Raw genomic sequence first — 15,297 nt, forward strand, 5'->3', positions numbered from 1 at the left:
GTCCGACTCTTCGTGACCCCATGGACCAGAGCACGCCAGGCATTCCTGTCTTCCACTGCCTCCCGCAGTTTGGTCAAACTCATGCTGGTAGCTTCAAGAACACTGTCCAACCATCCTGTCCTCTGCCGTCCCCTTGTCCTTGTGCCCTCCATCTTTCGCAACATCAGGGTCTTTTCCAGGGAGTCTTCTCTTCTCATGAGGTGGCCAAAGTATTGGAGCCTCAGCTTCACAATCTGTCCTTCCAGTGAGACCCAGGGCTGATTTCCTTAAGAATGGATACGTTTGATCTTCTTGCAGTCCATGGGACTCTCAAGAGTCTCCTCCAGCACCATAATTCAAAAGCATCAATTCAAAAGCATCACCTGATTTTAGTCTCTATGAATTGTTTCTGGTGATCTTAAGATACAGCCTTGCCTGAAAAGCAATGCAACTGTGAGCACTGCTTGCTGGAAGATGTAGTGTGGATGAGCAGAACTTATGAAGGAGAACTGCCCAGGCCATAGAGTTCTAGATCTATCCAGGATTTGTTGTTGTTGTTGGGGGTGTTAAAACAAGCTCTGGTTTTCTAAATAAACCTTGTGCGACCTAAACCTGTGCCTCAGTTGCTTAACACACAACACTAATGCATACTGCAAAGCAGTCTCTTTCTTCTTTGTGGAACCCAGATTTGCAGCATTTGTTCGTATATATTATTGTCTGGTTTGTGTATGGGCCCTTTTCACACATCCAAGAAGCCACATATATTCACCAATAGCTTTTAGAAAGCTGAAAATGAAATGGGCTTTGAGGATGGTTTCTGACATGTTTATTTGTCTCGAGACTGGCGCTGCTCTTTGACCTACTTTGTGAGTAACTGAACTTAGTGGGGTTTATTGCTGAGTAAACTTGCAAAGGATCAGGTTGCATGTCTGGGACACCATCTTAAGATGGTCCCATTTTACAGATGGGCCTTTGCTCTGCCCTTTTGAGACAACATTCCCCCACTTCCATTTTTTGTTCAACATCCAGCCTGAGGAAGAATTTTGTGAAACTCAAAGCTAGTTCACTGCCTTGTGACTTCGAGCTGGTTCTAATAAAAGTCTTATGCTACTGCTGCCTCCCTCTTGGATTTTGCTGGTTATAGGTCATTCTAATTAGCATTTGATATTTCAATGTGTTAAACTGCTATTCCAGATTGGTTTTCTTGGGCTACTACTTAACAGTAGGCAATTACTTAACAAGTGGAGTCAAACTGGGAGGTGATAATCCCATTACATTGTTGCTTTAACTTCAATGTGCAAACCTCATTTATAGATGGTATTCAGCGAAGTGCTAGGCATGTGGCTTCAATGGAATCACTTCCCCCTTTCCTCCCTGCCCCAATGCACTCTATAAATTTTTCGTGGGGTTCCCCCAACCTTCCAGAGCAATTTTGGGTATAGCACTGGGCATGGGGGTGGTGGAAGGAGAGATCAGAATCCCTCTCAAGTTGTGCAAAAATGTAGTTGAATATCACCCTTAGTCATTATGAAGAATACTGGCTTGCCGCAAATTATAAACTACAGTTCTGCAAGGTGTAGATTCACAGTAATGAGAACTAAATGTTATGCAAATGTACAGAGCTTTAATAAACCAGGGACAAATGCAGTGTTTAGCACAGTCCTCCTGCAATCCTGGCTCCTTTGGAAGGAAGGGCAAGATAGAAATTAAAAAAAATAAAAACATCAGAAAGGGTTGCATCTAACACTGCATGAGCAGAGTTAAACTCATGGAGCAGGATGCTTCCCCTTCCTCTTATCTCCCTGTGTTGCCCAAAGGGTCTTCCATCACCCTGGAAGGGGTTGGGGGCTGCGGGAAAGAGAAGGGTCAGTAGCATTGTCCAAGAAGAAGTCTTGTTTTGCAAACATAACAGCAGCATTGGATACAAACCAAATAGGTTTCGTGTGTGTGACCCCATGTTAGGCTACATTATGTGGCCTAATTGTGACCAAAAACTAGAAAACAAAATTAAATGAAGACCTTTTGCACTCCATATAGGTGGTTCCAGTCATGGGTGGACAATATTTTAAGTAGACAGTCAGAAATACAGCTGGCAGCCATGTCAGACCATTTCCCAGCTGTTCTCTTCCTTAAAATATAGATACATCCCCCCCTGAAGAGTGTAGGTATGTTTTAAGGTTACCATGAGTCCAAATAATTGATCATTTTGCCACATCTGCTTCTAATGTGTGGTAAACCCCTCTGAGGCAGATAAACAGGTGATCACACTTTCAAGAAGACCAAACTACTGCGGGAGGGGAAGTTCAGTAATTAATATGGAAAGTAACTAACTTGAATCTTGGTTGTTTTCTACATTTAATACAACCCAACTTGTAATCTGCAAGGATATAAATGATTTTTATTGGTAGCTTTGTGCTTATTATTGGAAAGATACCAGGATCCTGAAATCTATCTAAATGATTTTCAACACAGTAAGCTGAACAAAGCAACAGTTGAGATGGCTACAGAGGTCAGAAATCCTTCGGATCTAAGAGTATAGTAACCGAATATGGGTTTAATTAACAATGAGAGCAGAGCCCTTCTGAGTAACACAGAAGTGATTAATAAGAGCTTGAACACTTGTCTGCTCAGGAAAGGAACGGGAGAGCATGAGAAGGGGAAAGGTCTCTGTGAGGCTGGAAGTGAAGAGAGCTAAATACGTGACAGAAGACTGGCAATTAAATTAGAAACAATAAACACAACTGCTGTCCTTGATTGATAGCTATTTTGGTTTTATAAATGCTGTGAGGGAAGGGAGTCTCCTGTTTTTCTGGGAAAATACATTAGGTGGCATGTCTGTCTCCTTTATAAATTGGGCTTGGTTATGTCAGCCAACAATACATGAAATTGGATTAAGCGGAGAGCTTCTGGCTTTTCAGAGTAGCTTTATTGTAGATTCTGAGCTTTATTAAAAGAGTAATAAGAACAGATGGAAGAATCTTGGACTGGAGAGAATGAGAGAGGGGAGAGAGAGGCTAAAGAAGGATGGGTTTTCCATATACGCCTGCCTTTATTTTTAAACACCCCCCCCCATACTCTTTGCTGGATCAACATTTTCATCTTGCAAAGGAAGGAAATGGAGGAGGAGTAAAGGAGAGAGGAGGGGACATGATCTGGAGGAAAGAGGGGAGGGGGGAGGGGGAGATGGAAACTGGTGATCATTTCCCAACCCTTAAAGTCAAAATTCCAGATGGAAATTCAATCCCCCCATAATGACATACAGTGATGGAAAATAAGATTTACAACTTTAGCAGAACTGTAATTCTACCAAGAAAAAAAGTGTCAGTCAATCTTACACTTGAACGAATGTCAACGAGAGACCTGAAACTGGCTTTGTCATATTCTTCCCTCCTTTTCATCTATTGCAAAAATGTTCGGGAGGCTTTAAAAAAGGGCACAGAAGTCCCCTTGAATCTGATGAAGGTCTGACCCCCTTAGATTCCATTTATAGCCTGACTCGGATGACATCCCCCTTGACTAGCAAACTGTCCAATCCAGCTGCAAGTGTCAAGATTGTATTAGGCACTAAGTGAAATATATATATGCCCTTATGGTGTTCAACACACTGGGTCTACCTCCAAGGCACCGGGCTGTAGATCATCCTCACCATCTGCTGCTCCTCATCCAGGAATCTCTTATAAGGGTTTTTTGGGGCACCTTTTAACTTAAAAAAGAAAGAAAAGAAAATGGCACCAAAGAAAGACGCCAAGAAAGCAGCTGCACCTGCCGCTGCACCTGCCCCAGCACCAGCACCAGCACCAGAACCAGCAAAACCCAAAGAAGCAGCAATTGATCTCTCCAGCATCAAGGTAAATGGATGGACTTATGTGGTCACTGAAGCTAGAAAAAACAGGTGCATTATCTGGAAGAGTATTTTTGGCTGGTCTTACTTATGGCTTGAATACTTTAATGAAGCTGAGCTGGAAAAGAAACTGGGCATTTTTTTCTGAAATACTTACAGCTTGTATGTATTTTTTTTTTAAGGCACAGCAAATATTTATTTCAGTAGCTGAACTTGGCATGTTAGAAAACAAAAACCTATGGCAGTGTTTTTGTTTTTTGATTCTGGTGTCTAATCTATTTCAATTTGGCCCGAATCAGAGCTTTCTCAGTTAAATTTGTCTGTGCTTACCTTGTCAGATAAATCAAAAATCGTATAAACAAAATTCACAGCAGATTTGCAATTAATTAAATTAAGCACATCTCCCTCCTTTTTTAATAAGGGTTAATTAGTGTGCAATTTTTATTCTGAAATTATTATTATTGTATATATCTATATATATAGTTATCAGCTGACTAGCCATTCATTCTGGAAATATTGCTTTGCTTATTGTTGATGTGAAAGAAAAATAGCAACCCAGTTCATTTCCTTTAAGCTTTAAAATTGGGTCAGACTCAAACTTGGATGTGAGATTAAAAGAGAAGCTGACATGTTTCAGTGACTACATCTTTCATCTCTGTGGTTCATGATTTGCAAATTGCAGTGACATGAAAATCCTTTTGAGTGTTTTTACTTTTTCAAAGGTGATGCATGCCACCGTTTAGTTGTTGCAGGCTGGCATTAAATGTTATGCAATGCAGTCACTATTTTGCCCAGGTTTTTACCTCAAAGTGTGATCCGCAAGGAAGCCGTCTGCCTGTGGAATGAAGCCAGAGGGACAGACCCAGCTGGATAGATTCCCTGAGTGACTAAGTAGAGCGTCATCTCGCCACCTACAAGCCCTTTGATTGATCACAGTACCAATTTAGGAAACTCTGCTTAAGAAATGAAGCCTAATATGGCAAGTTAAACAGTGAAAAATGCTGTAAGGGTGGGCAAGAATTCTGATACTGTAGCTCTCTATTTGAACCACCCGGTCCCTCTAGGGAACTCTTAATCATTTTAAGCTGGTAAATGTGGCTTACTTTGCAATACTATCGCTGCATGTTTCCTCGCAAGTAAGTGCCAGTGCCTTCAGTGGGGCCCACTTCCAGCAAGTAAGTATGATTAGGATTTCAGTCTTACAGAGTCCTCCATGACTAATCCTGAAATAGCACACTAATCACTACCAAAGTGTTGTTAGGTCTGATTCTTTGACACCTAAAAAGCAAGCCACAGGGGTGCCAGAGTAAAATCCAAGGGAGCATTATATCTGCATCGCCTAAACAGTGATACTAGACATTTGAAAAACAAAAAGTCTCTGAACCGAGAGGAGACAGGGCTCCAACAAGACCATCTGTGGCATTTTTTTCCAATTATAATAGATGGTGGATTTCTTGTACACTGAGCTATGAAGAAGAATGTATTTTCTGCTGAAGTAATTTACATTAGTTTCAAAGCTGCATGTATCCAATTCATTAGGAGAAAATAGAATTTTCAACTCTAGTGGCTCCGGTTAATTTACCTTTACATAAATATGCTTAATGGTGTATTTATCATCTGAAAGATGGAATACTGTAATTTCAGCCCTCACAACAGCCCTGCATGACCCTCTTCTTCAGACATGAAAGCACTTTTCTAACTCAAGAGTGTCACTCTAGCAGCAGAGGTGGACCTTCTGTGACTGGCACCAGAGCTCCCTGCTTTTATACCTAATTAGCTAGCGCACAAAAAATGAATATTCCAATTTAACTGGAATACAGTATGAGAGGAGAAACCTCTTGAATTACTAAACAAACGTTTTGCATTATTGCCTCATAAGATGTAGCCTTTTAGTTGAAAGTATATACACTGTCTCAGGAATTCTTAGGACAACCTTGTAACAAAAGTCAGTATTTTTACCCTGATGTGTGGGGACTGAGGATGCGAGACCACCTAGTGAGTTCATGGGCAATTTACCAATTCATAGCCCATGCTCTTTATCACTCAGTCACTTCTGAAAGAGTATTCCATTTCTGAAGCATACGGTCCCTGTAATCTCTGAACACTTGTATCAAATATCTAAATACATTTGGACAAAGGTCTAAATAACCATTCTCCAACAAAACTAGATGTGAGAAAGCCACCCTCCCAACTTACAAATAACAGGGGTGGGAGGCAATTGCACTCCCTTTCCTTAGATGTACCCAGTCCTAAAACAATAATGGTTGGTTCCTGTGTTCTAGCCCTGTGCTCTGCTCATATGTCTTCTTACTTATATGGCCCTGTTCTTTACCACATTTGAGACTCCTTATCCTCACAATACCCCAGTGAGGTAGCTGAATATTCTTATCCTCATAACTGAGGCCCGGACAGCCTCATGGGGATAAGGTCACCTCCTGAGATAGTTGCCGTTCCAAGGATTAGTGCTGGGAATCTAGTCTCCAAGCCTAAGAACCATCTTGATGAATAAAATGCCCGGCACTGTAGCCATTTACATTTTTGAGAACATTTTTCTTGGACATTCAGCCTAGACTCTCAATCCATCTCCCCCTCTCCCTGGGTGCTATGTTCCAGAGTCCTTTCCATTGGTACCTGAAGGAGTTGCATTAGTGGCATTTGCCACTGAATAAATTGATCAAAAGCTATAGTTTATTGCTTCAACTTTGGGGATTTAAGTTTCCAAGGCTTTGTCTGAGACCCAGCAGGCAAACAGATGATAGAGCTGATTTAGCTGGATCCTTTTTCAATTTGGCTCTGTTCTGCAGCTTCCCTTCAGGCACCCTCACGCTGTTTAGCCAAGGAACCCTCATATGAACAGATATTTCCTTTCTCAATGGAAACGACAGTTTTCAAGCAACCGATGAAGAAATATGCAGCCTTTCCCTATAACAGAAAATCCCAAGTAACCATTTGAAAACAGCCTTGACCCAGCACACTTGGTTGATTCTTTTTATTTAAAGCACTGCATAAACTATTTCCAGCTTCTCTTTAAAATTTTGAACATTAGTAGACAGTCCTCTGGTGGCTAATATTTGCTTATCCATAGCCTTTAAATTCAGATTTTTCTGAAGGGCAGTGCTAGATGCCTTGCTTTCTAGCACCACCTGTTGGACAGTAAAGCTCTGACTGATTTAATGTGACACATTCGCCTGACCAGAAACTCCACTAATTTCTAATACCCTGTCGTGTCAGTTACATCTCAAATCAAACCACTCTGTGATGCAGCTCACTACAAAACATATCTATTTAATTGCCACTGACCTGACTTGGAATAAAATGCTTCTATTAAAACGACTTGATATAAAAACACACCCGAGGAGCTCCTGGAGTGTGACGAATATTTCCTCTATGTTTACCATGTACAGCAGGTGAAAATTCCACCTGCCTGCAGGTTCAGCCTCCTCTACAAATCCCAAGACAAAGTACCTTCAGTTGGCGCCCAGTGAGAATATGATCATTAACAGAAAAGGGCAAAAGGAACATTGCTAGACCTTTGGGTTTATCCTCATTATTAGGAAAGATCCAGCAGATGCCTATTATGGTGGAGGGAGGGACAGAGAGCACAGAAGGAGACTTCTTAAGCTGCTCTGCTCCCACCTTCACTGTGGTGCTTTCTTCCCCCATATGTTTCAAGGCCAGGTCAGTGAGTAAAGTATCCTCCTTCGCTCTGGCCATCCCTCGTCCTCTCCACATCTCCTAAAGCAGGGGGAAGGGCAGCCTTTTTGCTCTTGAGGGCTGCATGGATGGGTGGGGACAGATTCAAATAGGGGTGGGGTCACCTCCATTCCTCTCCCTGCCACCAGAGGCGTACCTTGGCTCCCTTGCACCCTTGGCTAGAAGATCAGTGCCGCACCCCACCCCAGTCCCTTGCTCCCTTGGCAAGGAGCAATGTTGGCACCTCCAAAGAGACTGTAAACCAGAAACCCAAAAAGTTTGCTTTTTGCTGCCTTTTGCATTTCACCAGTGATTTTCTCCATCACCATTGGCTTGGCTCTGCCTCTCCTCCTCTAGTCAGCCTGCCTGCCTTCCTGCTGCCTGCCGACTGTGGAGGGAGCCCCTTAGGGCTGCAGCGATGGCCCACACCAGCGACAGGATTCCTCAGACGATGCACCCAGAGGAGCTTGCATGCCTTGCCTGGCCACCCAGAGCAGCTCAGGGAGCACACAGACAGAGTGGAGAGCCAGAGTGGAGAGGCACAATTTTTGTATGCACACACACCAGTCCTGTGCCCTTGGTGGGGCCCAACCTGGTCAGCCCCTATGTACACCTCTGCCTACCCCTCACATGAAATTAGGCCAAGTGTAGTACAGATTTGGGCTGTGAGTGCATATGGCCCTAAAGGTGCAGGCTTCCCACCTGCATCTTAAAGGGTGGGGGCAGAGGAAGAGGAGTCTCCTTCCCTCTGCCTGCCCTGTCCTTTAGAAGAATAGGCAAAATTGTGTTAGCAGAACACACATGTACATCTATGTGGGTTTGGTGTCAGAGCTCTGCTGATCACATACACCTAATTTCTGTTCCAAAGAAAGCAACAATGAGTGAGTCGTATCAGGAAAGTGTGTACTGCAGATTGCAGATTTCCCTTAGTCCCACCCAAGCCACCCCACCCTCACATCAGGACTCAGCAAGGGATGCCTAGACAACAGGTCACCTTCACATGCCAATCTAAGTTGTCCCCAGTCTGGCCTTTCTCTGGAACCTGGTATGGGGGTTTGAGAGGGTTCGGCTTCTTTGGTAGGGGTGTGAGGTATCAGAGGAGGTGCTCTGGAGGCTGCAAGCAGAGATGCAAGCAGTGTAGGAGCCGTTCACCTCTCCCCCAGACACCCAAAGTTCAGGAAAGCAAACATCCATGGAAAGCAAAAATGGGAAGTAAAGTGGTACCTTGGTTTACGAATTGAATCCATTCTGGAAGTCCGTTCTTAAACCAAGGTGTGCTTTCCCACAGCAGCGGTGGACTCAATTTACAAATGGAACACACGCAACAGGAAGGGAAACATGTTCTGCTTCAAAGGCAAAGTTCACAACCCAAAACACCTACTTCCGGGTTAGCAGCATTCTTAATCCAAGTTGTTCATAAACTAAGCTGTTCTTAAACCAAGGTACCACTGTAATCAACTTTCATAGAAAACCAGATTTCTCCTCTAATACTGTATGCTGAAAGAGCAACATTGTCAGAATGGACGTCTGAAACAACATACTGAGCCTTCCTGTAGGATAACGTCAAGCTGCTCCTGCTTGCCGCTGTCACCACTTGGTCACTTCTGCTCACTTACTGCTTCCCTCCCTCTGTAGCAAATGCTGGTGGCAAGAAGGGGCAGCAGTGGCTGTCCATGGCCATCACATTAGACCAGGGTTTTTCAAACCTGGGTCTCCAGCTGTTTTTGGACTACAACTCCTATCATCCCTAGCTAGCAGGAATAGTGGTCAGGGATTATGGGAACTGTAGTTCAAAGACAGCTGGAGACCCAAGTTTGGGAAACCCTGCATTAGACCAAGAGAGAGCCTGTAGGGATGCTCCAGATGCTGGGGACGGCAGTAGCTGATCCTCTTTTTTGCCACTGCTGTCAGATACAGAAGGAAAGAACAGGTGGGGGAGTTGCTGCTGGCCCCATGCAGAAGGGCAACAGCTGCTGCCACCAGCACGCAGCAGGAGTTTTGGGAGGCTCCTATAAGCAGGGAGTCCAATGACAGCAATCCCTGACAGTGGACTTGCTCCTCCACCCTACCTTCTAAAAACGTATTCAATGACGGACAGAACTAACATGTGACTGGTTGTAAATCGGAAGGGAGGCAGGTGGGGGCTGTGAGGGAAAACAGTTTTGTGGGGCTGTGCTCCATTTGCCCCAATAAAGCAGCGTCCGTTGTCTGCAGTGAAGAGCCTTCTCTACTCAAAGAGCTTCCCTGTGCAATGTAGGATTCTGGAAGAGCAAGGTCTGACATCGTACAAATGCTCTCTACTGCGGAGGTTATAGCTGAACCAAATATCAGATTCTGGATTGTGGCCTATAGGGGTATTGCTCTAGGCTGATAAAATAGTATTGGCATACATGTTTCTTTCACAGGAGTGAAAGGCTGTGTGTTTAAGGACTCTTACTTTGGCAGTCCAAAGTTCTACGAAGGATAGTTCCTCCTCCTCCAGGTCTTAGGTTGAAGCTCAGAGGGCTGCCTGCATGCCCATCTCGACTCCTGGCTGAGCTCTGCCATCCTGTGGCGACTTTGAGTAGGGCCACAGATTGCAGTGCATGAAATAAAATGTCTGGAATGAGGGGACTGCAGAGTAGTGTAGACTGTTAGTAATAAGTAGCATATACAGCACAGTAAGAGCAATGGGCACAAATCCTGTAAAAAGCTCACCAGCATTTCAGGATATTCAGACAAGCAGACATTGAAAGTATGGCAGAAATGGTTTGAATGCACATATATTGGATTGCACTGTTAAGTTAGTCGTGACTAAGACCACAGTCTCATGCACAATTACTTCTGAGTGAATAAATACCCATACTTCAGTCAATCTTACCTTTGTGTAGACAATACAGGGGGTCTTGTTCCCATACAAGTGTAGATGGAATTGCACTGCTATACTGGAACTAACTTTTGCTTGGTTGGATCTAACAATTCTTAAACAGGGAAATATAAAAGCAGAAAGCAGAAGACAAATGAGCATTGTCTTGCATAGAGTCATACAATGTGCTAAGTGCTGGTGTGTGACTGTGCATGTGCATGCCATTGTATATATGAATTTTTGCATATTTTGACCATTTTGTTCAATGGCTTTCACAATTACTACTCAACCAGGTCGTCGCTGAATGAACACTACAAGTGGTATAAGGAGAGAAGGTAAACAGATAAATTGCTTTGACAGACAACTCACAGTAGTGTGAAACTCCTATTTGTATCAAAAAATAGGAAAAAGAAAAGTTTATTAAAACAAACCATGTATCTTCAACCCTCAAACCCCCATTATGCTAAGGCCTGATAGCAGGTATGCTCACACAACCAAAGAATCTGCAATTAAAGTCTTATATAGTGTTAGATTTACAATTGATAACAGCATCAATACCATACATACTGCTGCATTGCTTTGCACAAGGACAAATGACAGACACAATTTCTCTCTACTTTGCATCTGTGAGACACAAAGAGGATGAGTGTTAATGATCAGAAAAGGAAGTCCTACGTGGGTAAGATCTATTGACCTGCCACTATACCCAAGGCTGGTCCAAGTGGTCTCTGAGGGCTGGAAGCCATTTCTCTCCTGTTAGACGGAAGTATAAAGTTGTAAGGGATTCATTAGACCATTAAGTCTTCCTGGTCCTACAAGAGCATAACCATTGCCTAAACTTACTATCCTGATGGGTTAAATAATGGAATTTCCTATAAATCTATGCTTAAGTGGCAGGTGGTTGTGCTAGACAAAAGTGGGCTATGTGGTGCCCTCCAGATGTTTTTGGATGGAAATTCCCATCAGACCCAGCCAACAAGGGCAATGGTTAGGGATGACTGGAGTTGTGTTCCAGCAGCATCTGGAAGGCACTACATTGGCTACCCCTGGCAAAGAGGATTTCCCTACCTTAATGAATCCCTCCTAGGGTTGGACACCATAGGAAGTAGCTATAATTCTATGATTCCATGGCCTCTGCCTGTAAAACATACATGCCAGTTAACTAAATTGATTGTATAAGTTTTTTTGCTTCAGTGCTGCTTGAATACTTGTGGTTTTTGAATGTCAAAAAGTACATCATTAAGAAGAGTTTTGCATATCTATTCAGAATATGCATGAAGCAACAAGCTCAAAAAAGTGCTGGCATGATATTACCCTCCAATGAGGAAGATTTAAGACAAGGCTGGACAGGGATCTTACCAGGATTGCTTTATACATGTAGGGTCCTGATTCAGTGTCCTGGACTAAATAGCAATTCATATTCTTCTTAGTACTAAAAGTTCTTGACTCGGTTCCTGCCATGCCCAAATTTGTATTATTAAACACAAAACTACTGCTCCCAATAAGGGGAAAATAAGGAGAAATTTCTGTATTTTAAAAACTCAGCTGATGGGCTGAATCACCAAAGTGATGAGTATTAGAAGATACAGCACAAGTCACATTCACACCCATATCCACCCTAAATTCCAAATTTGTATTATGTGATGCTCAAATGGCATGATTATTAGAATATTTAAATGTTAATGCAAAGGTAATGGTTGCTACTGAAAATCACTTCCTCACAGATAGGACTCTATGTACCTGTAGTAACTTTTGGATAAGCTATTCCATGTGAGATGGCCAGGTAATCCTAAATCCTTGGGCTGGCGGTACAGTAGCAACCGAGCCATGGTGTTTACTTTTAAGTCAGTCATGTGTGTCTTCATTCAGCAAAGAGAGGGGTCTTCTTTTAATCCACACCCACAACCTTCCCCACCACTGACCAGCCCAGTATCTGTGAGCAACAGTGTGAACCTTTATGTTGTTCCTACAGAGGACATACCTTTTTATGGCAACGGTGAGAAAACATCCCACTGCTGCTGCTGCTTGGATGCTGCTTGAGGTGCCATAGGCAAAATAATTAATTGTGCCTTGGCATCTAAAAGGTCAAGAACTCTAGAGTTGAATTAATCTGGCCAAGAATACAAATTTAATTTTCTGATATTGAAAAATCAAGATGTTGAAGAAACAAGACTGTACATTTAGATAATGACTATCAAAGGGGTGTCATATATCAAGAGATATTAAAGAGTGGGCTTTAAATATGCTCCTTGAATATATATTTGGCACGCTTCCTGTTTACAGACAGAAGTTACATGTTTTGGCAAATAGCACCAACCCTAATGATATTAATACCTCAACATGGCCACTGGAAGCACCTCAAAGGAGACAGGTCCCTTGGAACTCACTGTAAATGTCAATAGCACTGTGTTTCTGATTAGAAAATTAGTTGTGAAGAAAATGGAAGTGCTAAGATGTGGTGGTGGTTCTATTCTTAAAGAATCATTACTCCTAAAGCTACGTAAAAACGTATACAATTAGCCCTTGTTACTTCCATTTCTAAATTCCACACCAAAGAAACACGTTAATGGCGAATTTCATTCCCATATTTTCACCACATAAATGTAAACTGAGGCTTTTTAGAGTTGTCCATAAAGGTGACACACACACATCACATTTTAGGTGAGAGCTATGGATCAGGGCCCCAGATTCTTAGCATCAGCTCCTCTCGTATTTAGGTGAGCATTGTATATACAAGTGAACTGGGTTATGCTGAAGATAAAGTGGTGTGAATAAACAACAGCTTCAGAATAGGCCAAGCCTGCAATTCTGTTCACATTCACTTGAAAGTAAGTTGCATTAAAATCAACAAGATTTGCTTCCAAATAAACATACACAGGATTGTTGTTACTTGCGTGGATTTTTAATTTTTTTTTATATGTCAGCCCCTGCACCTGCAACCTGAAGTGGCACAGTATCACTGCATTCTTTTGCATGCTTGTGCAAAGACTAGACCCAGATGTGTGTTTTCACAGCTGGGATGGGATGAAAATAGCATTTACGGTTACATTCAACAGTGACAAAATTTGTTACACAAAAAGGATTAAGGCTGTAATCCTAAACATGCTTGCTAGACAGAACGTCTTACTGTATGGTAGGATTTCACTGTCTTTCTATATGCATAAAAACGTAAGGTGCTATCATGCTCTGCAGTGTGCATGGCCACCACTAGGCAGCCATGCCAACTGCAGCATGAGGAACAGGAGGCAGCCCAGGCGAGCTGATTAAAGAAGGGGGGGGGGGGAGATAACCACTGTTTGAAGTGTCACAGCCCATTATTATTATTATATGATATCCATGGTTGTAGTAATGTTGACCGTTTAATTTAATGTGATCAGACCACTGATCTGACCAATATGTCAGTTAAGGCATATTGGGCTGCAAACACCTTTAGACCACATTTTGCCCCTCAGAGAATTCTGGGCACCCCACACAGAGTTAGAGTTCCCAGCACCCCTTAACAAACTACAGAGCCCAGAATTCTCTGAGGTAAAGAATGTGCTTTAAAGGTATAGTGCGTAACCAAGTCTGACTCATCACTTGCAAAAGTGTCAGAATTCTAGAATGTTATTTACCAATAACAAATGCTGGTAAAGCTTCTAGATCCTTCCTCACAATTCACACATTTGCCACCCACCCGTCTCACTTTTTTATGGGCAGAGGTTCACCTGCTTTGAGCAGTTGCATGGCAGACAGCAATCTGCCGGTGGTACAACTTTCCTGTATCACCACACCTCCATCCAAGAAAAGCTTCATCTTCTGAGTTTTGCCTATTCTGTAGTTATTAAGACTGCCCATAACCAAGGGGACAACCCAGCTATGGACTTTCAGACATTACAAAGACATATCCATAGCCATTTCTCTTTATATATTTTGAAAACTGTACTGTTGGATGGGACCCTGAGGGTCACCTAATAAAATTGAAAGTAGTCCTGGTAAATGACAATTTCCTCCTACCAAAGACAAAAACTACACCCTATTTCTTTTCACGTTTGTTTCCAATTTCTATGTATAGCAGGATAATGTTGAGATGTTGTTTTTCGCTCACACTCCTCAGTCAGAAGTAACACTATAAGACAGGAACTCTTGCTAATAATTCATCTGCTATCATCTGACTCTCCAAATGGTCCTTATTTCTTATTCCCATGCATGGCTCAACATGGAGATAGCAATTCTTCTCTCACTCCTGATTAGCACCTAACTAGAAGCAGTGGGGGAAACCACATTATTCAATCATGGGCTGGTTTTCACCTGGGGCTTATGGAAAACCTCCCTCCGGAGGAGAGACAGGGGCTTTCCCCCCTGCCTTTGGCATGCCCTCCTCAGGGAAGCCCACCTGGTGCCTACTATGCTAAGGTTACCAGATTTTTTTCAATGAATCCAGGGACACTTTTCAGCTTCAATGGATTTTGTCAGGGGACTGATTTGTAAATCCAGGGACTGTCCCTGGGAAACAGGGACATCTGGTAACGTATCTCGGGTTAAGAACTTAATTCGTTCTGGAGGTCCGTTCTTAACCTGAAACTGTTCTTAACCTGAGGTACCACTTTAGCTAATGGGGCCTCCCGCTGCCGCCATGCAATTTCTGTTCTCTCTTTTTTTTTTTTAATGATATTTATTCAGAATTTCATCAATACAAAAACAAAAACAAGAAAAACAGAACAATACAGCAAAAAATAAAAGAAAAAAAGAAAAAAGAAAAAATACAAGTCTCAAATTACAACTTTCCATTTGCCTATTTCTTGAACCTCCTCACCCCTCCCTTTTTGTATTCTGGTTTAATTTGTTATTCCAGCAAATTCTTCCCATGTTTCTCAATTTTAATTTAAATGCTTAATCTTCACAATCTATCTTGTCAATTAATTCAACGTAATCTTTCCATCTTTTAATATAATCTGTT

The 15,297-nt window shown here is 42.4% G+C and overlaps 1 protein-coding gene across 1 annotated transcript in view; it reads left to right on the top strand.

Annotated features, from left to right (window-relative positions):
• The first annotated feature begins 3,568 nt into the window (after nucleotides 1-3,568).
• MYL1 (myosin light chain 1) overlaps nucleotides 3,569-15,297 on the top strand; it is a 30,693-nt gene continuing 18,964 nt past the window's right edge. Inside the window, exon 1 of the mRNA XM_053364890.1 lies at nucleotides 3,569-3,827. Within this exon, the coding sequence (XP_053220865.1) occupies nucleotides 3,705-3,827 (123 nt within the window). The 5' untranslated portion in view covers nucleotides 3,569-3,704. The remainder of the gene's footprint in view (nucleotides 3,828-15,297) is intronic.

This window comes from Podarcis raffonei, chromosome 1 (assembly GCF_027172205.1).
Source record: "Podarcis raffonei isolate rPodRaf1 chromosome 1, rPodRaf1.pri, whole genome shotgun sequence".
Lineage (NCBI taxonomy): Eukaryota > Metazoa > Chordata > Lepidosauria > Squamata > Lacertidae > Podarcis > Podarcis raffonei.